Here is a 24,960-nt window from a genome sequence, read left to right as displayed (position 1 = left end):
GGTGCTACCCCTCCCCTAATTACAGCTAGTGTATGCGTACCTGTCCTCAATTTGAATTGTCTCTTTTGGTATGTCTAGACAGAAGTACCAATATAGTGCAAGGAGTACTGAATGCTCATCTGCTGTGGCCATTTCAGTTATATCTGATTCACCGTGATAATTTAGGCTTTGGGTACAGTTAATTCAAAACTTTACAGTTCATATACAATTTCAAAGTAATTTGCATTAAATGTCTCTTCTCTAAAGCAGCCTCTTGGAAACATATAATTATATGGTATATTTAGTTTTTATGTCACCCCAAAACTTTTGAAATGACCAACAGGCAAGATTCAGGAAAGTGATACCTAAAGGATGTGCATTAGTATAATGACTGTAATGAAGAGTGGTATTTAAAACATGCTTCACAAGCATAAGGGGATAAACCATCAGAAATGCAGTTATATATTTAAAATGACTTTATTTTAAATTAGAACACAAACGATGATAGGTGCTGCTATGTCTAAGTGTGTTTTCAAGCATTCCTTTGTACTTAATGTAACCTGTCCCCTTTGCCCCCTTCTCTGAAGGCCTCTACTGAAAGCAATTTGATGAGCAAGTAGAGATTGGAAGACTTGGAAAAAAATCTGAAAAATTGGAGGAAAAAACAGGGTCTTTTCCCTTTTTTCAAAGCCGTTTTTTTTTTTTTAATGAAAAAAAATATGTAGTGGGGAATATGTTCTTTTACAATGATAAACAATTTGTTTAAAACATGGTATTCTAACTATATAACATAAAGACCTTCATAAAAGACTGATACCTGAAATATAATTCAAATTCTGAGAATGCAGTTCTTAAATAAGTGCGATATGCATTTCTGCCTCTAGGGGCGCTGCAGGGAAACGGGTATCAGTTTAGTTTGTTTGTGGCTGGGCTCCATCTTATTGAGATACAGTAGTTGATTGTTAATGTCCTCTCAGTTAGGCCTTAATTGACAGGTAAGAGTCTAAAAAATTAGGTTATCTTTATAACATTTATCTAAATGATTCCTATTAATGTTCTCCCCGTCACAGTGTAAAGTTTACCTATAATCCGAGTCTGGCCAGTAAATTGTTTTTTCTTTTACTCCTCTTAGTAAAATGGTTAGACCAACATCCTGTTCTCATGTATAGTTTAAATGTTCTTCACATATACAGACCTTTTTCCATTTGTAACAAAAACTAAAGTTTTATAAAGCAAATTTAATATATTATTTCCGTAATAAGCTGTACTTTTATTTCGAGCGTAATACTTTTATATACACTGCATTTCATGTTCCCAGTGTAACAAAATGATGTTCAATTTGTAAAACGTCTCCATTCTGCATTTCTTTCAATGTTTCTGAAAACTTCACATTTCTATGAGGAAGCATACTAAAGCACTCCCAATGAAAGTAATAGGTGAATAAGCCACTTGCGTTCATTTTAGTAGGAAGTCTTATTTTCTAACTCCAATAAATAAATGAAGCATGTTCACTAGCCTGTATTGCAAACACGTTCAATGGATTCAATAGGATATTTGGATCTGGAGCCTCACCTATCATCTACCAGTTGCAAGTTGATTGGGACAAACCTTACTGAGTTTTGGTGAACTCAAACTTCAGAGCTTTTAGCATACCGAAATTAATTTAGCACAGTTACCTATAGCTTGTTCTTTTGCTTTTCCATATTTTTGGGGTATATTTTTTATTTAAAATTAGGGGGCCTTTAACCCCTTCCACTTTCCATGCGATTAAGTAGAAGTGTGCCTTATAGCCTATAATGACGGCATGGAACATCAGTACACACCGATATCTGATGGTTCCCAGGAACTGTCATTGAGCCAATGCCGGATATCTTGGGAGATCTTATATATGCCCAAGGCTTCCTGTATGAATATTGTTACAATTATTAAACATAAAAGTTGCTAAAAGGTTCTGTAAAATAATGGCGCTTTTAGACATGTTTATATTCTATTGATTAATATAAAGGTTACATGGAGACCAGCCTTCTAGAAAGCTTTGGCAAAGTTTTACTTCCTGGAGATTTAGCGATGTTTTAGTCTTCTGAACATCTATTACAAAGACTGCTGTCTAATGTATCTTAGGATAAGAGACTTGAATCATAAGAACCCACAGCTTTGTTGGCTTGAGAACATCATTATCTGGCTTGGACTCCTGGACCTTTAATCCAAAGACATCACAAGATAAAATGTATTATGGTGGAACAGCTTTATTATCTATTATCTATACAAGCACAGTTAGAAAAATAAAGACAAGAAAACCTGCATCTGTTTATTATTTTTTTTCGTAAGTCTCCGCTTGGGTGACTAAACATCTGCCTTTCAGATTCTAAGAGTCCTTTCATTACACTTGAACAGGATAGTAGCCTTAATGCCCTCATATGCAGTCTCTTAATGGTGATTCCTCACAGTGATCCCTGCTGAGAACACTTCAGATGTGATAAGGAGAGCTAGAACTCGGGGCACACTCCATTCTGACCGCTAAAATCATTGCCTAAGAGCTTGATGATTTAAAGGGCCTATTTATCGATCACAAAATGGAATAAAATGGCATTGTAACGATACATGTAGTCCTCTCATGTGGTCTATACTGCATTCATCCTTTGAGTGTCAGGGGCATAAATGTTCTTCCTGTGTCAGAACTGTAAATGTCGCTTCAAAGGCTTATTCTTTATTGTTTACTAATTTTAAATATATATTTAATATTTCATTACAGTCTGAAGCGACACATGATGACCTCTTTAGTTAAAAGTAAATTGTAGAAATTTAAAAAAGATAAATTGAGCAGCTGGTTAGCAAGAGGGGACCAGGTCCATGCTGGTAGATATAATTCTCTAGGCACAACAGACAATTCATTAAAGTGCCATCACTTTATTTTTAATAACATCTTCAGCACAGAAAATGCAAGTTATACTCTAATGATATAAAATTTTCATTCAAAAACCAGACAGAAACATTTAAGAAATGTCATAATCCTCTCTGGGTTATGGAGTGCAAACATATTTCTGATGTTCTGCCACTTTAACCATTCTACATTTTTTTGGAAAACTGCGAAGACACAACACACTTCAAGTGATATAAATACCTGTGATTAAAAAGTGAAACTTAATTTAAATGATTCAAATACTTAAACTAGACAATATGCATGCAGTGGTCCTTCTTTTCCAACATAAAATAAGCTAATGCTGTCTTTCATTAGGTTGATTGGAGGATGTATAATTAATTAAAATTCAGTTTATCATGTTCAGATGTATGCTAAACTGTCATTGAATACTAATCATGGATCAACTTTATGAACCTTGTTGTATATTAAAACATTGATATTCTTCCCAGGTTCATCATATCCTCAGCACCGTAATTTGCACTATGGACCTCTCTCTAAATGATCTACTGTAAATTAGTGACAATCATCTAGACACTGTCAGAGGTCAATAAAGGTGAACACGACAGGTGTTTGTGCACCTGTTAAAAATTTGTTCTTATTACATTTGGCACAAATGATTCCCATCAATTTAGACTCTAGAGTCCTTTAACTTGTAGCTATTCTTTCTTTATCCCAAATTAGATTTGACTAATTTGTCCAAAGACATTTATTAATTTCAGCCTGACTGTTGTGACAATACATAGAAAGCACACATTTTTGCATTGCTGTTCTATTGTTGGTGTTTTGTGATCAAGCTGTAGGAGCGTGGCAGCTCTCACTGCGTACAAACCACTCTGAAGACAAGCGGTGTGCAAGGTAAGAGAGAGTGTGTGACTGCATGGTGTTAAAGTGAGTGTACGTTAGTGGTTGGTGTTTAAGTGAGTAGACGTGGGTGTATGGAGCTAGGGTTAGTATGTGTTAGTGCATGGTGTTAAATATATTTCTTTTAAGGATCAAAAATCTAAGTTTTGCCAACTTTATTGTCCCTATGTTAGCTGTATCCTCATCTGCAGTCAGGTTATCTCAATGGCCTTGCTAAACCTTCTAAAGCTTCTAGATGGAGCTAAACTCAAAGACCAAACGTACACCAAAGGATTTTCCATAGCGAATTAAATATAATACCAATGTGATGAGTACTGGGGAACTTCCTAAATATCCTGGCCGAGAAGTCTCCCCTCCTTGTTATTATGGGAGGGTGTGCAAGTCGCAAAGGAAGTTTAGCCACGCGTGGGTTGTGGTTATGCACACGTGGAATTGAAAACCCAAGTAATCTGTATTTTGACCATTTTTTGGCAACGTTCCCACATAACGCATGCATAGCACAACATTATGCCACAGCCCTTGCATCACACATGTTCCAATATTCTGAATTAGGACACTGGAAACTTATATATGCATACATATAGACAGTTTACCACCTTAAATATACAATCAATACACTGTGTTTATGTTACACTGTAAGCAATGCAGCTCGTCAATTCTTAGAATTCATTAAATAATATTAAATTCTACGCCCAAGAGTAAAGTCACGGAAACCTGATATTAAGAGATCTTAAAACAGCTTGATCTATAAAACAAAGCTAACACAGCATTTTAGATATTTTATGTTTTCTTGGTAATGTTATTTTTTTATTAGGTGACAGATCCAATTAAATAATTACCGCTTATCTCCATTAAATATAACAGCTCAACTACACATAACATGATAATGAATAATGAAACGATGAACAGAAGGTGCACAATAGCAAGATAGTTCATGTACATTAGCACAGGTATCTTGTAACATATGATGGATGTTGTTTTTGTAGAAGGTGGAATAAAGCAAGTGAGTTTATGCGACTTTGTCTTCCTGTTCTCCCCGGGGCTTCGGCAGATGAGCGAAGATGAAGCACTCTAGAGTCTATAAATAGGCTAGCTGTTTAACTGCATTCAGAGCCTTCACATGGAGTAAAGGGGCGGCTGTTTAGGCAGAGCATCATTAATAAAGACTTAATAAAACCTCTTGACCATTTAGTCAATGAGCAGGCATTTTAGCGGAGTTGCTTGAGACGTCTGATTTAACTTTCCCTGATTATACAGAATTTCCTGCTTTACAGTAGAACTTGCTAATTACAGACGGCAGATCTCAGAAACACTGACATATCCTGGCTAACACATACATTCATAACATTAGGATTGTATATTGGTACTTGAACATCACACCCTGATTAATCCAGGAATGTGTGCGATATATGATTCTTATGACCGTGGATGAGATGTATGAATCTGAAACCTGAAAACATTTAAGAAAATAAACTGAGTGCACTCGTTTTGTGGATTGCAAAAAAACATTTAGCCTTTTTTTTTTTTTAAATAGCCACTGCTTACTCATAACAGGGACAGAGCTTGGGAGGTGGAGTGCCACACAGTTCTGCACATGAGCAGTACGCATTCTCGGATGTCCCAGCACTATGCATTCTTCTGCTGTCCTGCTGAGCTCTACCTCTGTCCGGCAAAGTGCTCTCTACCTCTGTCCCGCTTTTTGGGACAGAGGTAGAGCTTGGTGGGACAATGGGATAGAGTGGACTATCCCGCACAAAGAGGGACAGAAGGGAGGTATTCTCTTTGCATTCAACACTCAACTTGGGACATGTTAGGTTTTATTAGCTACCGTATTTCCCCATGTATAAGACACACCTTTTTTTAGAAAAAATTGGGGTGCGTCTTATACAGTGGTGGTAGATTTTTTTTTTTTTTTTTTTAATTAACTGCTGCTTACCTTCATCCGCCGTGGCTGCACAGGAACACGGTGGAGTCACGTGAATGCACATCGCATCACATGAGTCCGCTCAGTTCCTGTTCCTGTGCAGCTGCGTCAAGCAAGGTAGAGGGGAAACAGCGCCCCCCACGGAAGTCGGCGAGCAGCAGCAAAAGATTTGCAGTTCAGGTAAGGTTGGGGAGTGTATGTATGTATGTATGCATGTATGTTACCATGGATCTGTGTGTAGGGGGCACAGGGAGGCTGAAAGTGATGTGCATGTACTGGCTGTCTGAGCATGTACAGTACATGGCCCCCAAAAATGAGGGTGCGTCTTATACAAGGGAGCGTCCTATACTTGGGAAAATACGGTAGCTAGATCCCTCTGATACATCTAGACAGTTCTATGTAACTCTATCCAAATCTCATACTACTAGCTAGTAGCACATATTTATTTTGGGTGCTGTCCATGGCCTGACCTCCATAATGCGGTGTCTCCACTTTTCAGCACCTCTATACTGAGCATAATGATGTCATATCCTGGCACTTTGCTCAGCACAAATTACATGGGTGAGATACACTATAGAGGCTGTGGGGGCTAGGCACAGACCTCCATTGTGTAAATACACAGGTTACAAGGGACGTCTGTGTTCTACCAAACTGGTCCCATTGAGCAGCGATATAAAGGCAGCCAAATCACACTGGTGATGCAGCAAAGAGGCTGCCACCGGACTGCTGTCCAACTCTAGCCAGAATATGCTGCCAGATCATGCATAAAAATGTGTGTATATATATATATATATATATATATATATATTAAACATTTCATAGATGTGACATGTCATCGTGCCATGTGTACCATGACAATGGGAGAGATCTTTATATATTGCTTATCTCTCTAGAAATGACAATAGGATTTTTTTAAGCATGCAGCTTATATAAAAAATGGATTGCAAAGACCATTTGCATAAATAGATTAATGCTTTATTATTTTAAATTTGCTTCAGGGCACAAAGTGTGCATCTGAATCTTACATTGTTGCCGAAATGTACCCGACTCGCTTCTGAACAGGAAACGCAAGTCTCTTGCCAAAAAAATGAGTAATCCACAAATACATCATTTAGCAACAGAGCAACATGCCATTTCTGCTCTACACATGTTCTCGGCTTTTAACAACAAAAAGAGGTTCGTCGCAGGTTTGTGAAGGATGAACTCCCTGACTTGATGCACATTCTGAGCTTACAGCTATAAAACCACAAAATATCAACACCGACATATCTAACTGCTGAAGTTCCACTGCTGTAATATATCAAAATATTATTAATAAGGGAGACAGTTCTGTAGAGAGCGAACATTGCGCAGTGCCATGTTAGCACATGTAGAACCAAATTTATTGCTGATGTGGAGAGTCGTCATGGAAACAGAAGTCATCTCACAAAGTAACCTCACTGATGTTCCTCTGGTTCTTAGAAAATTAATGCATATCTTAGCACAAGGCAACAATATATATATAACAGTAGCTTCTGGTCAAATAACTATATTGTAGAGTTGAAAGTTCATTCTGGATTTCATACATGGGAATGCTTCTACAATGTTATATAACTATATAATAACATTAGATAGATATATAGGTTTGATAGATAGATAGAGAGAGAGAGAGAGAGAGAGAGAGAGATAGATAGATACACCCCAACAGGTGTCAGGCCAACATGCCATCATTCTAGAATGGGTAGAGCCAAGTACATCTGCAGAGTTTTTATAGATCTCCTTTAGAAAACACAGCATGTGAACAAAAGTATTGGCGTGGCTTTTTATTTAATTATGGAATTATGACTTCAATACATACCACATGTACGACGATGCACCTTAATAGACGACATTGTGAGTCATTCTCAAGTTAATTAAGATATTATGTTTTGTTGGCCTGTATTCAACAAAATTCTATGGTATGAGATTCCTTTACCACGCCATAATGACAAACCCTGCCCTCCATACTTATTCTTATTATTTCACAGTGACAAAAATAAATTAGATTTGCTAAAAAGGCAAAGCGGCGTTCCAGTGGACCTGTCAGAATATATGTTTGTCCCAGTATGATTACTGACAAGCACTATGCTTGAATAAACCCCACAGGGCTCTATCTGCTCCAATAGGCAAGAAATCAGACAACATGTCTCTCCCAATATAAAACACTAGCATGAGATATGATGTAGCCATTGCTTATTCAGTATTCATCCCAAAAGTCCAATTTAGTTTCTTTCTTTTTTTTATTGGTCATACGCCTTCATAATGTGATGGGGACAACCTCGCCTAAGGTAATTATGATATCATATAAATTTTTATTACCGGTATTATGGCAACGCTGGCTGGAAAGAGTCCTGTATATATGCATGTATATTTTGAACATAGGAACACATCAGTATGTATAAAATTGATATTTTTAGTTCCAAATGTTCATTTTAGGTCAAAATAAATAAGGAAAGCAAAGGAAGATTTGTTGGCAAGCTAATCAAATACTTGACATGACTGGATTTTGAGCTGTAAAAGTATTAAATCATTCGCAGTTAAGGATAGCTTGCACTAAAAGCCATAATACAAAATTATTAGTAGAGAAATTAGAAAAAATTAAAAACTACACCTGTGTTGGAAGAGCAAAATGTTACTGCAGTTCTGTAATGCAAAGGTCAAAAAGGAATGATTCTACTTCCAAAATGCCTTTACGATAGAAATTCAAAAAGGTATTATTTAACTTTTTTTTTTTTTTTTTTTTACATTTTATGACCTTTTCCGAAATATTAAAGTTCTTCTTTACAATCTAATGTTACTGTGTCGGCTACACGCAATAATAGAGGCATTTTAATGGCTGAAGCGAAGGTTATTTAGCATCAAATAGGTATGTAATAGTAACTGTGGAGATACAGGATGTTTTCATCAGCTGTGAAACGCAACCTCTAGGACCAAAATCACTGCTTGCAGAAGGATCACTAAGCTGGAAACCAGTGAGTTTTCCCGAAGTTGAGCTGAACTTTTTAGCTCAACAACTGTATGGGTTATATATCGAATCACCCCTTCTAATCACAGTACCTGCCTTCTTCCTGACTAAGTGGCACTGTTAACTGTGTTACTATTTAATAATTTACAAAGCCAGAGAGAAGTTCAATATGTGTTTTTAGTTACTTGCTGATTTAATCATTAGAAATGTGTAGTTATGGGCAATTTTGAATGAGACACAGTAGAGGATCAAAGCCAATACAACCAATTTGATGAGATTAACCTGAGCACTTAAAGAAATCAGAAAAACATTTTCCTTTTTTTTTTATCGCTGAACTATGTCTGAACTATATACGGTATTTTTTCTACGTGTGTTCGGTGGAATTCCTATTGCAATGCAACTTTTTTCAGCTAGTCCACAACTCAATATGCATGTGAGTGAGTATGATGGCACCAAGATATTGAGACATGTATGTTTGGAGATGTGATCGCTTGATAAGCTGGGATTGTAATTCCACATTGTCTAGAGGACCCGGCTTTCTTGCTGCTGCTGGTCTACGGCAATTTTTCATATAAATCACCAGGTCAGGGCCACAGCCAAGAGAGCAGACTCAGTGTCAATCAAACCACATGCCAAGGTGCTAGTTAGTAGTCCTAGACAGAATTGTGATCACTCCTGTATGGCATTAAAAGTGGAACTATCAGATTCTAAAATAATGTAAAAATCTAATTTTAATTGTTTACTCATAAAGCCATGGGTACCCCTTTTTGTCCAACTAAACTAAAGAGACAGCCTGTAAGGCCCTGCTTGAATGCACTCTCCTATATGTTAAGCAAACACACCCTTCATCCTTCTCGTTTACATAAAAACAACACAAAAACATTTTAGGATGTTTTTTAGTGTCTATGGCAACATCCTATTCAGTGCCTACTTTTGTGTCACATGACAATTACGTTTTCCACATAAAATATATGAACTACACAAAAGTTTACATGATTAAAGAATCATCAGATGAAACCCAACCGTTACATTCAGCAGGGAAGGTGGGGAAGATTTTTGTAGCTAAAGGAACTGTCACAACATACAAAAATGATGTGACTTTTTCTTTTAACAGGCTCCATAATTCTGTATAAATGGGATGGAATAAACATTTTTGAAATATTAAAATCCGAATGTGAAACATGCATTCTCACAACATCAGAAGTGCAGCTAACCTTACTATGGCATAAGTAGGCAATTTGAGATGGTAATTTCCATTTAATCATTTCACATTTCTCTCATTTCCACATATTTATACAGTCAGATAGATTTTATAGTTATATCGATTCTAGGGAAAAGCAGCCTTTGTAGACTGTTATATCTTGTAATGGAGCAACATATCAGTCAAGCAAAGTGTTCAATTACGTAAATAGAGAGAGATGTATTGAGATACAGTGGATTATCCATCAAATTTACATATCTGTATAATGAACAATCACAAAAGATTATTGTTGCTTATGGTCACTAACAGCTGACCCAGGAAACACACAAGACCTTCTAAGGTCATATTTCTTACGCTTTTGGAACATATCACCCTTTCCCTATTTTAATAACATTTTTGTATTTTTGTAATTAAATTTCAATATTGTTTAAGAAAACTAAAGAATTATGTAAAGCCTGATTATTTTTACATATGCATGTAAATGTACAGATCCAGACCTCAGTTTGATACCTGGAAGCATATTTTGACAGTTTTTGGATGATAGACATTTGTATCACAAAGACTTTTTGGATTCAAATGCTATATTTTATTGCCTTAAACAGTACATCTAGGGAGAGGAGTGCAAATTAACATTACATACAGAGCCATGCTCAGGAGACTTACTCAGGGGACAATAATTTTAACAAAAGAAGAAACTTTAGACATACATAGAATATAGAAATTTATATAACAGAAATATTAATATATATATATATATATATATATATATATTAGACTTGGGCACCTGGGGGCTCTTCGTGCTCGTCTTCGGGCGGAAAAAAATCTTCGTATTCCGCGAATATTCGCCTGTTCCTGTCTTCTCTTCGGGCGAATATTCGTGGACATTCTTCGTGTTCGGTTTTTCTTCAGGGGTTAATACAGGGTTAACGCAGTTCTGGCGCCAGGAGTTTAAATGTCCGTATGAGCAACTCTATTGGTCGTCAGCAGGGGGCTCGTCTGCCAATGGTTGATGGCAGACGAGCCCCCTGCTGGCGACCAATAGGGTCGCTCGTACAGACTGTTAAACTCCTGGTGCCGTAACTTGTCCGGCAGATGCCATTGGTCTCCCTGTTCTATCAGTTAAATGTCCGTACGAGCGACCAATAAAGTCACTCGTACGGACATTTAACTAATTGAACAGGGAGGGAGACCAGTGGGATCTGCAGGGTAAGTTGCAGCATTGGGGTTTTAAAAGTCTGTCTCCCTCCCTGTTCAATTAGTTAAATGTCCGTACGAGCGACCAATACACTCTTCGTGTTCGTGTTCATGTTCGCCCGAAGACGAATGCACAAGTCTAATATATATAATAAGAGATATAAAGATTGCTGGAACAACCCCCCAGCAGTTACCCTTCAGAAAATGGGTGATTTCAAAACATTAGTGAAAGTGAATTTTTCACTTTCAAAAGCTTAGACTGGATTTTAGGGAATCCAGTTCACAGATGTAAAACTTAATTATGCATTAGAAAGGGGCATTAGAAAGGGTTATGCGGTGATGGGACTTTTGTACCGCTGTCCTCTACATCCGAGGGGGCCAATACATAACTGCAATAACATATCTTTGAGACCACAATATTGTTCCTTATGAACATGTTACATTTTGTATTTTAGGAAGTGGAGGTCACTTTGGACAAAATGTAACATTTTAACTGTTCCAAACAATCTATTTATGTCTATAGGAGTATGCAGCAAACCCATAAACTATATAATACAAAAAACATGTCATACAAAAAAGGTTTGGGATTAACTCACAGAGGACAGATAACCTCTTCCCAGCCGGTCCCACGGTGTATGCTGACTCATCAGCTCAAATTGTATGCCATTACAGAGGAAAAATCTCCATCAACATATCCCTCTGACCCTGTCACAAGGGCAGTCCACAAACAAAATGGCATGCAGATTTCCTCCACATGAGGGACCCAGCAACCCCAGAAGTGCATTTCCGCCTTCATGGGCCTCCTCAATGGGGTCCAATTGGTATCTTTCTAGGCACAAGTGAGCAAGGAGGTCCATGGTTCCACTTGATGTGGACCCCAAGAGATACCCTGAAGGGTAAAACAAATACCATACAAAGTCTGAGATTCAACCAGCTGTCCTCATACTGTGAGTATCACATCTCAAACCTCTTTGTATGGTATTAAAAATGTGTTTGTAATATTTAAACAGCCATAACAACAACTAATTCTGAATGGAGGACCTTGTTCACCTACGTTTACACAATACTTATCATGTCCGTTTGGCCAACCACACTGAACAGTAGACAACCTGTAACACTCCAGTGAGTATGGGCTACCACTCCCTTTAGGCTCAGGTTTGGCCTTCTTATGACTGAGAATATTATGAGTTATAGCCCACAGCTGCGGGAGTCACCCAGGTTCCCTGTAATTGCATAAAAATCTTTGCAATGTATTCAAGATTTTTTTTAACATAACTTGATAATTATAACAACTGATGCAAAAATTGGACAAACTGTTAGCAAACACAGCACAGCATAAATAAAATTCCACCGTAAACATGCTATTATACATGACTCATAAATCGGGGGATTTTCTTCACGTCTGTATCTGGTGGCTTTATTTGTTAGCTATATTGATAATTTGATGGTAAGCAGACACAGCAGGGGCTCCTGTTCTTTGTACCACATTAAAGCTAATGCTTTCTGATGCTTTCATGGCCCTCGAAAGCTGCATCCCTAGAAAGAGAAGCCAGGATTTCCTGTTTGCTAGAACGCCCAGGATTTCATTAGATTTGTGCACTCCACAAATCTTAGGAATAGCAAACAATACAAAACGAATAAATACAACAATAATAATGATATGATAATAGTAGTAGTAATAATAATAATAATAAAACGGCCGTCTAGCACAAAGAATACTATCATTCATGTGATGATGACAAATGTTTTAGCCTAATGCTATTCTATATTATTTAAAAGTACACGCCTCTTAGTTAGCTTTAATAAATAGATAAAAATAAGTACGCTAATAGACAACCAACATAAAACGGATAACACATTAAGCAAACTGTAGAACCAATTCCAGGCAGAGGAGTCATAGGCAATATATTCTGCCTATTAATAGAAATATGCCTAAAGGTTTGAATTTTAGGGAATCTGTTACACTTAAAAACATTAGAGTTTAACTATATTTACTAAAGGTTTGCGGCAGTGCAATAACCCCAATGTAACAAAATGATAAGATTTATTAATTGTATATGACAGGTAATTCCTTTAAGAGCAAGAAAGTGGTCAGGTCTACAATACCTTCACCTCCCTCTACTGGAGGTTGACAAAAATAAAAATGTATGCATAATAACTTTTCAATAATAAGGATAAAATAGAGAACCTAACTGCCTTGGAACTGTTGGTAATGTTGTTACAGTACATCTGAAGAAGTGACTGCTGAGGTTTTGTACTACTATATTTCATTCCATGATCTGTTGGCTTATTATAATAATTGTTTTTAGTAAATAGGAATATAGCATATGGTTAGCGGCAACATTTAAGAACTATGGATTCAGACCCAACAGTAGTTGCTCATGGCATACATATTTTAACAGCATTAACAGCAATTTTTTGTAATTCTTTGTGTTTCTTGTGGTTGCACTCAAACATACACACTATCACCTGCCCTTTTCATTGTGTACACACACACACACACGCTAAACGAACACCTGTTGGGATATGAGGCTCCAGACCCATTGTCAGCTCAAGACATGACAGAAGAGGGGAAGAAGCTATCACTCATCTAATGCTCCTGACTATAAGGCCACTCTTGTGTGTCCTACATTAGTGTGTGTGCTACACTAGTGTGTGTGCTACACTAGTGTGTGTGCTACATTAGTGTGTGTGTGCTATATTAGTGCGTGTGTGTGCGCTACATTAGTGTGTATGTGTGTGCTACACTAATGTGTGTGTGCTACATTAATGTGTGGTGGGATACATTAATGTGTGTGTGCTATATTATTGTGTGTTGGGTGTTTATTTACCTCCAGATCTGTCCCAGCTGCAGGATGTGGATGAGTGACTGCATCACCCAGATGCAGAAGGAGCAGGAGGCAGATCTGCTCTTGTTGGCCCTGGTGGTGCTGATGCTGGTGGGGTTGTTAGTCTTGCTGCTGGCTGTTGATGCCTGTCTCTGCGGGGTGGTGGGTCGGACATCCACCTCTCCTACTGCAGCAGAGCCCCCGACTGCTTTGGCTTCCATCGGAGAGCACTGGGAGCTGCTCTCGGTGCTGAAATCGTGCACGAACCACCTGAAGCTGAAGACCTGCACAGAGAGCGAGCCCAGGACCACAAAGAACAAGGTCAACCAGAACCACCACAGCCTGCCCCGCATGTAATAGTCCACAGACAGCCAGACATCGCTGCCCACATCCGCGAAGTAGACGGCAGCCGCGGCCAGGATCCAAAGGCAATCCCATACAGAATAGCGCTGCTGCTCCCTGCCCAGGCGCAGGGACAGCGACCCACCACCGTCCACAGCAGCGCCTCTCCTGTCCCCACCACCACTGCAGCAGCACCGGGATCCGCCGTCCGAACAGCCCCCGTCGCCAGAACCTGATCCGGGTTGCGACCCTCCAGCCAGACCTTGCACTGAGCCCGAATGATCCGAATTCTGCAATGGGGTGAATGCAACGTCGCTTTTCTTCATCTTCAGCACCCCGTCTGACTTAGCGGCCATGATGATTAAAAAAACAAAAAAAAACAAAAGGAAGAGAAAAAAATGAAGGATGGATAAAAGGATGAAAGGAGAGAGGGAGAAGAAGAAAAGCCCTCCTTTATATGACAGCGATCCTTTTCGGTTTCCTCCTCCCCTCGGGCTTTCTCCTCCTCCTCCCCGCACTCCTCGTCTTGCCTCTGGTGCTCCTTTGCTCTCCTAGCGCTCCCTCATCGAGTGGAGGGTGGGCTTGGCCATGTGGAGCCAGCCAGCCAACCTCACCCTGCAGCCACAGAGCCCCGACCACATCCCGGTCCTCCCCACCCTGTCACTCCTCCACCGGCGGATGGAGGAGGGGGGGAGGTATGACCTCATCTCTTGTCCTTCTCCTTTACCTCCCCCTGTCTCTTTCACTACCAGTGCGGAGAGGAGAGAGGGAGAAGGAGATGGGAATGAGGTTTGCAAATGGGCGGAGAGAGGGGTGAAACGAGGATAGCCGGGCACACAAAGAAACCATGCCGGAATAAGGCGCTACCATTCACAATAACTAAAGGACGGCCCCCGTGTGCCTATACCCCGCGCCCCCCACCCGCTCCTTAACCGCATGCGGGGCAGCGAAGGATGACTTTCTCAAATCCCGGTGCCGAAAGAGTTACTGATGTCATGGAAATAAGGACTCTACCTCCAGCTAAAGCACAATCGTGCAGGGGAGTGAATGGGTTAAATATTGCACGGCAAGAGAGGTGCATGTTTCCATGCTAAGGAGGTGCATGCATGAAGAGGCACATGTATGAAGAAGCACATGTATGGTGCAGATCCTGACCAATCCCATGCAAAGTGAATCCATTCATACCTTCATGGAGGAGACGCGTGCCGGGTGCGCCCAGGTCCAAGCGAATGGGGAGAAAGCCGCGCAGAATGTGATCACCGTGTGTGGCTCCGGGGGCTCCGTGACGAGGCTCTCGCAGCCTTTAGCAATGGCCGGAATATGGATATGTTTGGGACGTGACCAAAGGCACGGGTTGTTAGTGAGGTCACCGGGTAATAAATGCCCGGGTATAGGAGCGGTGAGGGTTACGGTGAGAAGTAAAAATAAATCTGTCACAGACGTACAGGTGCTCACCTCAGGAATGGAGTCAGGCGGCACACACACGGCGTGCAAACTGTGGAGCTTCCCCCATAACAGAACACCCTGCCAGGCTTTAGTGATGCAAATGCAAGTTTTATTATTGATACAATAATACAAACAGTAACAATAACCATGTAGCATGTGAAATAGGAATGAGTATTAGGCTTGTGCAGGAGGACAAAAATCAAATTTTTCTTTTTGGCTCATTCATTTTCTCACAATGACATTTTTCTTTTTGGCTCATTCATTTTCTCACAATGACATTTTTCTTTTTGGCTCATTCATTTTCTCACAATGACATTTTTCTTTTTGGCTCATTCATTTTTTCACAATGACAGGGCTTGTGCAAAACTAAATTTGCCTCCCTCTTGGCTCCGCCCCATGTATGCCACCCTTGGGGACCGAGTCATAAGAGTGCATCATACACAAGACCACCCCCTTTGAAGATGACATTACATTACAGACATAGATCGCACACCCCAAAGGCCAGCCTGGTACCCACATTGTACACATAGGACTTGCCCAACACCAAGATTGCATCCACAGAAATGCCCAATACCCAGATTGAGTACACAGGACTGGCCCCAGCAGCCACATCTCCCCCATCTCTCTTTAGTTCTCCCCTTCTCTGTATCACTTTGTTCATATCTCTCCCCTTTCTCTTTACTTCTCATCTTTCTCATTATTAATCCTCCTCTTTGCCTCACCATTTTTCCTCATCTCTCTATTTTCAGTTTATCTCTCCTCTTTCTCTTTACATCACCCCTTTCCCTATCTCTCCCTTTTCAGTTTATCTCTTCTGCTCATTTTCTGTCTCTCTATTTTCTCCCAATCTCTACCTTTGTCTTTTATCTCTATCCTCTATCCTTTTCTTTGATCCCCCTTTCTCATGAACGCTCCCCTTTTTCTTCATCTCATCTCTCCCATTTAATTTTATCTCTCTTCCCATCTCTTAACCTTTTCACTCCATCTTTTATCTCATCTCTCCCATTTCTCTTTATCTATCCCCTTTGTTCACATCCTCCTCTTTTTCTCTCCCATTATTCATTATCTATCCCTTTTCTAGTTTTCTCTACAACTTTTCCCCATCTCTAATTATCACTCTCCCTTTCTTCCCATCTCTCTTCTTTTTTCATCTCCCCTTCTCTCTATTTCTCCTCTTTCTTCTCATTATATTCCCATATACCTTTCTCTTTATCTCTCAATTTTCTTACTATATCTCCCCTTTCTCATTATATCTCTCTCCTCTTTTTTCCAATCACTTACCTTGCTAAGGACCTAAGGTGGTGGGAGCATGAGGCCTTTGTCTCACTGCTCCATTGCAGTGAGCATGCTGTTGAGCCAGGGCTGGATCCAGAGCCTGACCTCAGGAGGGGCACTCAAACAGACACACATATCCAGACACTCGCACCAACACACTTAGACACTCAGTACAGACACAAACACACATGCACACAAATTAACATACACACCCTGACACCCAAACAAATATATCTAGATATATCTAAGACAACCAGACACACACGAACATAAACACATGTTCACATACTAAAATTCCCTCCCACACACACACACTCAAAAACATACCCAGACACGCACATGCTAACATACCCAGGTTCTGCGTGGAACCTGTCCTGTGAAACCGCTGTATGGTCTTGCGCACCGTGCTGCAGGGTCTTGGCAATCTTCTTATAGCCTAGCCCTAGGCCATCTTTATGTAGAGCGACAATTCTTTTTTTTCTTTGCCATGAGGTGCCATGTTGAACTTCCAGAGACCAGTATGAGAGAGTGTGAGAGTGATAACACCAAATTTAACACACCTGCTCCCCATTCACACCTGAGACCTTGTAACACTAACGAGTCACATGACACCGGGGAGGGGGAATGGCTAATTGGGCCCAATTTGGACATTTCCACTTAGGGGTGTACTGACTTTTGTTGCCAAGGTTTAGACATTAATGGCTGTGTGTGAGTTATTTTGAGGAGACAGTAAATTTACACTGTTATACAGGCTGTACACTCACTACTTTACATTGTAGCAGAGTGTCATTTCTTCAGTGTTGTCACATGAAAAGATATAATAAAATATTTACAAAAATGTGAGGGGTTTACTCACTTTTGTGAGATACTGTATACATCCCCAGGCATATATAAATACCCAGGCACACTAATATACCCAGACACTCAGGGCCGGCCCAAGACAAAATGCCGCCTGGGGCGAAGTTTAAAATGGTCCCCCCCCCCATTATCTACCCTTCCTCTCCCTGCCGCCCCCCCATTATCTACCCTTCCCCCCCCCCGTACTTACCTTTCAGCAGTCCCGCGGTGAGTCTCCCTACCGGCTTGTAATGCTGAGCACCGGAAATGGCGTCATCTTCCGACGCTCAACAATACCAGCTGGCACCGAGACCGAGCTAGAGGGCTCGCAGAGGTAAGAAAAAACCACTCGGCGCCCTCTCTCTCTCTCTTCTCGGCTTTAAAAAAAGGGCTTGGGACGGCAAAGGGCTTGGGGCGGCAAAGGGCTTGGGGCTTCAAAAGCGCCGCCTGGAGCGGTTGCCCCACTCGGCTCCATTGTCGGGCCGGCCCTGCAGACACTGACATACATACATAGTTACATAATTCATAAGGTTCAAAAAAGACCTAAGTCCATCAAGTTCAACCCTTCTACCTAACCTTCCTACTCTTGATCCAAAAGAAGGCAAAACCCAGACACAAACTAACATACAGGCACACGTACACTAAAATACTCAGGCAGACACACACTAATAAACCCAGACATACATACATACCCAGGCAGACACTAATGTGCATACCTAGACACATAGAAACTATGTAGTGTACACCGTGTGTGCAGTAGAAGCTACTCTCAATTATAATATAATCCTCATTTAGCTCCCAGTATTATGGAAAGATGTGTCTGTCTGATGGCAAAGTGTTCATGGATTTTTTCTTTTTTTTGGAAAGAAAAATAAAAAAATTGACAAGAGATAAGACCGATTCAGCCCATCTAATCTGCCTGTTTTATCTGCTGTAAAGGCTCAAAAATGAATCAGGCCTTGGTCTTGTCTTGGATTCAGGAGCCATATGCCTATTCTCAGTAGCGTACCTAGCGGGGGGCGGGGGGGGGCGGTCCGCACCGGGTGCCGCTCATCAGGGGGGTGCCAACTTGCCGGCACCCGGCACCCCTCCAGAGACGGCAGTAATGTCCGCCGCTGGAGGAGAAGGCTCGCAAGGGAGCGGTATCGGAGGTCTTTAACAGACCTCCGGCTCCCTTGAGTGATTTTAAGCCGGTTCCCCGGCTTAAAATCACTCAAGGGAGCCGGAGGTCTGTTAAAGACCTCCGATACCGCTCCCTCGCGATCCATGCGGCAACTGCTGTTGTGCGCCGGGGTTTGTTGTCAGATCCCGGCGCACAACACTGAAGCTGCGCCCACCGCCGTTCGTGCCCTCTGAACCGGAAGAAGACAGAAGAAGAGGAGCAAAGAAGACAGAAGAAGAGGAAGAAAATGAGCTTACTGCTGTAAGAAGAAAAGAGGAAAGGTAGGAAATCATTCAGTGAGAGTGACAGTGAGAGTGGATTGGTATGTGTGGAATCTGTGGATTGGTATGTGTGGAATCTGTGGATTGGTAAATGTGGATTGGGATGTGTGGATTGGTATGTGTGGAATCTGTGGATTGGTATGCGTGGAATCTGTGGATTGGTAAATGTGGATTGGTATGCGTGGAATCTGTGGATTGGTAAGTGTGGATTGGTATGCGTGGAATCTGTGGATTGGTAAATGTGGATTGGTATGCGTGGAATCTGTGGATTGGTAAATGTGTAATCTGTGGATTAGTATGTGTGGAATCTGTGGATTGGTATGTGTGGAATCTGTGGATTGGTATGTGTAGAATCTGTGGATTGGTAAATGTGGATTGGTATGTGTGGATTGGTATGTGTGGAATCTGTGGATTGGTATGCGTGGAATCTGTGGATTGGTAAATGTGGATTGGTATGCGTGGAATCTGTGGATTGGTAAATGTGGATTGGTATGCGTGGAATCTGTGGATTGGTACGTGTGTAATCTGTGGATTGGTATGTGTGGAATCTGTGGATTGGTATGTGTGGAATCTGTGGATTGGTAAGTGTGGATTGGTAAATGTGGATTGGTATGCGTGGAATCTGTGGATTGGTAAGTGTGGATTGGTATGCGTGGAATCTGTGGATTGGTAAATGTGTAATTTGTGGATTGGTATGTGTGGAATCTGTGGATTGGTATGTGTGGATTGGTATGTGTGGAATCTGGGGATTGGTAAATGTGGATTGGTAAATGTGGATTGGTAAATGTGTGAGAGTGATGGGTGTTATGCTGTACCATTTCCAGTGTCTTTTTCATTATATAATTATGCTCTAAAGTACATCATAACTCTCATCACTCTATACTGTTCCATACAGACAGAGGCCTTGCACCCCCACCGCAGGACTCCTGAAAGGTAAGTGAACTTCAAAGGGGGGAGAGGGTAGATAGGGAGAAGGGAGTGAGAAGGGGTAGATAGGGAGAATGGAGGGTAGCAAGAATATTGAAATAAAGAGTCAGGATGAGAGAGAGAAAATGAATGGATTAATGTGTGGATGAATTGTTTGAATGAGTGAGAGAATTAATGAATTTGTGAGAATGCATCAATGAATATGTGTAAATAATTTGTGTGAAAGAATAAATGATTGTGTGAATGAATTGTGTGAATGAAAGTGAATTAGTGAGTGACTGTAAAAGTGTTTGTGTTAATCATAGGTGTATAGTTGATTTGTCAAAAAGGCAAAGATGGTATAAGCAGGGTGTTTATGGGACAAAAATGGCACAGGCAGGGTGTTTATGGGACAAAGATGGCACAGGTAGCGTGTTTATGGGACAAAGATGGCGTACACTCGGCTGTTTGGGAACAATGCTGACTCATGTGTTGGGGTAAATACAAAGTATGTATATTTGTAATTAATATGTGCTTGATTAAGTTTATGTGTGTATATATGTATGTATGATAGCTGCAAGCCACTTAGGGGGGGAGTAACAGGAAAGACAGCTGTAAGAAGATATCACACCTGCATACTATGTAGAGAAGGAAGGAAATGCATCACCTGGAGATAGGCATGGGAAACATAGCAAGTCAATAACATCACACGGTGGGGTCTTGGGAACAGAGGACATGGACCTCATTTACACATCAATAGAGAAATCCCTTAAAAAGACATTGTAGAAACACATAGAAGGAGACTGGATTGGTGAGTCTCACCTTTGGCACATCACCCACACAGCATACACACTTAGCAGCAGATATTAGATAGATGGGATGTTTGTGGTCTGTATGAATGATTGTCATCTGTATATCACTGTAACTTTGGTTTTGTCTTTGCTGTAACATTAATCTGGGCAGATTCTAATTAAAGCTCTCTCTCTGGTAAGAATCTTGGGTTGGCTGTTTTATTGTAATATCAGGTAGAAAACCTTAGTAGAACTAGACACATATATTATCTGGAAAAGGGGATACGGTTATATGTTAGTTCTTGGAGGAGGTAACAAGGGTATTACATTTATCATTAATACACAACGCAGAGCGGATTATTCTCCACGCATATCAATTGGTGGTATTGGTTTGAGAGAGGAGAAGTATAGACAACATATTGGTGCCGTGACTCTTGGCCAGAAGAACTTTACAGAGTCTGCCTGGAGTGTGGTGAGTATAACTGTTATTATATTATATTGCTGTGATTTGTTCGTTTGATATGACATGCAACATGGAGGATGCAAAAGTTACTTATTCTAAAAATGTTAAGAAATGGCTTCTGAATTATATTAAGAGACATGGTGGTCCTTATGAAATCCCACAGGACTGTAAACAGTCATGGGAGATGTTGCAGAAGTTTTTGGGAGAGACATTATTTGAAAAAAAGGTGTCGGAGAGTAAAAGAAAAGGTTGCATTGTGCAAGGACTACTCTCTTGTTGTTTAAGATTAGAAGAAATTGTGAAAGCAAAGGAGGATAAGTTGGCAGAGCTGAATGTTTCAATTAAAGTAAAATCTGAGAAGCATGATGAGATGTATAACGCGTTAAATAATAAGATTGTTGATCTTAGAGTGAAAACTGCTTTGGATTTTGCTGCTCGTTGGATAGCGGAGCAGCACAAATCAATGAAAGAGCAAAAAGAACTTTTGGAAGCAAAAGTTCTAGGTTTAAACATTGAAGTTGAGAAGTGTAAGCTTTTTGCACAGAATGCTGCAGCTTTATGTGTAAGCAACCAGCAGACTTTGCAAGAAATTGAGGAATTGCGTAGTGCAAATGAGTGCCTTACTCAGAGGCTGAGGGATGCAGAGGGGGAGATTAGGACCCTGGCAGCCTGCAGTAAGAGGGAGGCTGATCCTGTGCATTGCACAGCTAACGGTAACAAGTTAAATGTACAGCTACAGAAAAGAAATGATGTTGTGGCTGCAGTTGAAATAGATGGGCAAGGTTTAGATGAGAAGCAAAGTAATGCTAATCATAAAATAATCCGAAATCACAGCAAAATCATTGCAAAGCCTGTGTCTGTATTAAGCCCCTCGCTTCAGAGACAGTTGTATCAGAGCAGGCTACAACATAAATTTCAAGGACCCACAGGTAAAAGGGAAGCCTTTAAATGTTTTGCTTGTGGTAAAGTAGGACATTTTGCCAGAAATTGCCACTCTCACTCTGCTAAAGAACACGATGTTCAGGAAAGACCCATGGTTGATAGTTGGAGGCAGGTAGATAAGAGTTGTTTTAATTACACTAGATGGGGATCTCAGGGAAGAGGTAATGATGTTAGGAAAGACTATATCAAGCCTTGGATTCCCTACCATGTTATTAAGGCACAGAAAGAAAGAGTTGAAAAACAGAATAAAACTAGTGTGGTCTTCTAGATTTGTTTTCATTTGTTGTTGTAACATATGATGCTAATCTATTTGTTTTAAAGTATTTGTTTTTCAGAAAAAGAAGAGATGATACTAAATGAAAAAAAAAAAAAAAGGAAGAAAGTAAACAAACCCGTGGATCGGGACATTAACATGTTATTTCTTGCAGGAAATTAACATTTTATAAGAGGGAGGAAAGACGTTCAGAAGAAAAAGGAGAAATCAGAGTAACTTTAAGAGTAAAGGGGCAATCGCCAGAAGTTACATTTAAGGATAAGCATACCATGGTTGGGGCTATAGGGGGATGGATAGTGGTACAGTGTAATATTTCAATGCCTAAGTCTAACCTTCCCTCTGAATTTGCAGTTTGGAGCTATCCAGGACGGAGTGATATGCATAAGAGTACCAGTACATTTTGGACCAATACCACAAAGGAAGTGAGAATAAAGATGCTGCTGGAAAGAAATTTTACATTAACCCAGGATGGTTCTGTGACATGCAACCCAAATCACAGTGGACTGCATACTATAGTAGACTAAAGTACAACTTACTAACTCACAGGACTGCCCAACAACCACCCCCTGACCAGAGCATGGATTATTCATACAACCAACACAAACGGTCGCTTATACAGATGTGTCTTATGTAACATTACCTTTATTGTTAAATTTTTCTTCATTTAATATACCAGAGAGCTGCCCAGAAATGTTGAAAGAATGGTTTAAAAAGGTGTTTCAAGCACATATTAATCTATTCTGGGATGCTACACAAGGGCTTCGTTTTAGAGAGAGAGAAAAAAGGGATCTGGATACTGATATAATATCAGGATTCAGTTTGGGGACCTCAATTTGGAATAGAGGAGACATAGAGGATCTAAACTCACGAGAACAAAAATTTGTAGATGGGTTGCAACAAATTTTACTTAAAGAGGGACGTGTGGAATTTAACACTCTAGCCGAAACTGATCTATCAATACAGAACATTCACACAGTTGCTGCAGATTTGCAATGGATTAATGTATCTGTAAATGCTCTGAGAGAATCAGTTGAGAATAATGATGTGTCCAAGGCTATGGTATGTGGTATAGTCGGAAATCTACTAGTTGAACACCTAAATTTAGGCCTCCAAGAAATAAAACAAGGGGAATGGCCCAGAATTGTGAATTCTACCCTAGTTTTTGATCTGGTTAGGGAATTTGGCATAGATTGCCAGAATGTAGTCCTTTCCAAAATTAAAAGTCTACAGAGTTGGTGCAATAAGTGTAAAGTAGGGAAAAAGGTAATTCCATTACTAATCGACATTCCAGTTTGGACAGAACAGCCTGTACCTGTTTATAAGATGACTATGCTGGGTGAGTTAGACGTGGCTAATGGCACTAATGTTTTAAAACAACTCCTGCCACAAACCCGCTTGGTGGTAAAAGAAAACCAGTTATGGAAGATTATTAACCCCAGTTGCTGTGACAGACGTAAAAATGCTTGGCTTTGTTCCTGTGTACTAGAACCCCTAGTCCGGTCAGATGGATGCATAATGGAGAGCTCAGGGAGCTGCCCAGTTCACCTTCACAGAACTGTAAATGGATGGAAAAGGGTGGTGCATGGGCAGGGCCCTACGATCTGTGCACTGGGTGTATCTAAAATTCTCTGGCAACAAACTGTACCTTGTAAGGTACCTGCTACAGGATGGTGTGTTAATCTCACCTATGGCTCCATGAAAGTGGGTAAGGAGGTCATAAGAGCTAACATTCAACTCACACAGGTATCTGTGAACATGGTACAGGAGGAGCTGGGAAATTGGAATAAGATGATTCCCTCACTATTTAAAACAATCCCGCCACTTAACATAGATTTGGATACATTATTTAAAAGAAATAATAGAAGGGTTGTGCAATTACAAGATCTGGTGAAACAAAATTTAGCCAGCACTAAAGAAATTACACACAGCTTTCAAGAGCCCTGGTGGAGCATCCCCTACAATGTATACACACACCCAGGATTAAGAACTGCTTCTGTAATATTTGTATTCCTGCAATTTGTATTAATTTGCTCCTTATTCATCTTATATTGCTTCTGGAGGAAAGAACTGAAAAAAACACACACCAAGCAGGAACGATTAGAGCTAGCATCGATTGTAGGGATATAAAATACCAGTATATTGGTTCTTGTAATACTGTTTGGGTTTGAGTTGGTATATGTCTTTATGAATAAGTTCCTATATGGATCTTATTCAAGTGGGGGAGTGTTGGGGTAAATACAAAGTATGTATATTTGTAATTAATATGTGCTTGATTAAGTTTATGTGTGTATATATGTATGTATGATAGCTGCAAGCCACTTAGGGGGGAAGTAACAGGAAAGACAGCTGTA

General features: G+C 40.2%; 1 protein-coding gene across 1 annotated transcript in view; it reads right to left on the bottom strand.

Moving 5' to 3' along the window:
• The window catches only part of LOC149305407 (XK-related protein 4-like), a 109,469-nt gene extending 94,881 nt beyond the window's left edge, over positions 1 to 14,588 (bottom strand). The window contains exon 1 of the mRNA XM_089477463.1: positions 13,894 to 14,588. Coding sequence (XP_089333589.1) covers positions 13,894 to 14,588 — 695 coding nt within the window. The remainder of the gene's footprint in view (positions 1 to 13,893) is intronic.
• Between the last annotated feature and the right edge of the window lie 10,372 nt (positions 14,589 to 24,960).

Source organism: Sceloporus occidentalis, unplaced genomic scaffold (assembly GCF_023333645.1).
Source record: "Sceloporus occidentalis isolate IW3139 unplaced genomic scaffold, rSceOcc1.0.p SCAF_11, whole genome shotgun sequence".
Classification (NCBI taxonomy): domain Eukaryota; kingdom Metazoa; phylum Chordata; class Lepidosauria; order Squamata; family Phrynosomatidae; genus Sceloporus; species Sceloporus occidentalis.
Note: the sequence above shows the minus strand (reverse complement) of the source record. Positions and strands in the feature narration are given on the sequence as shown.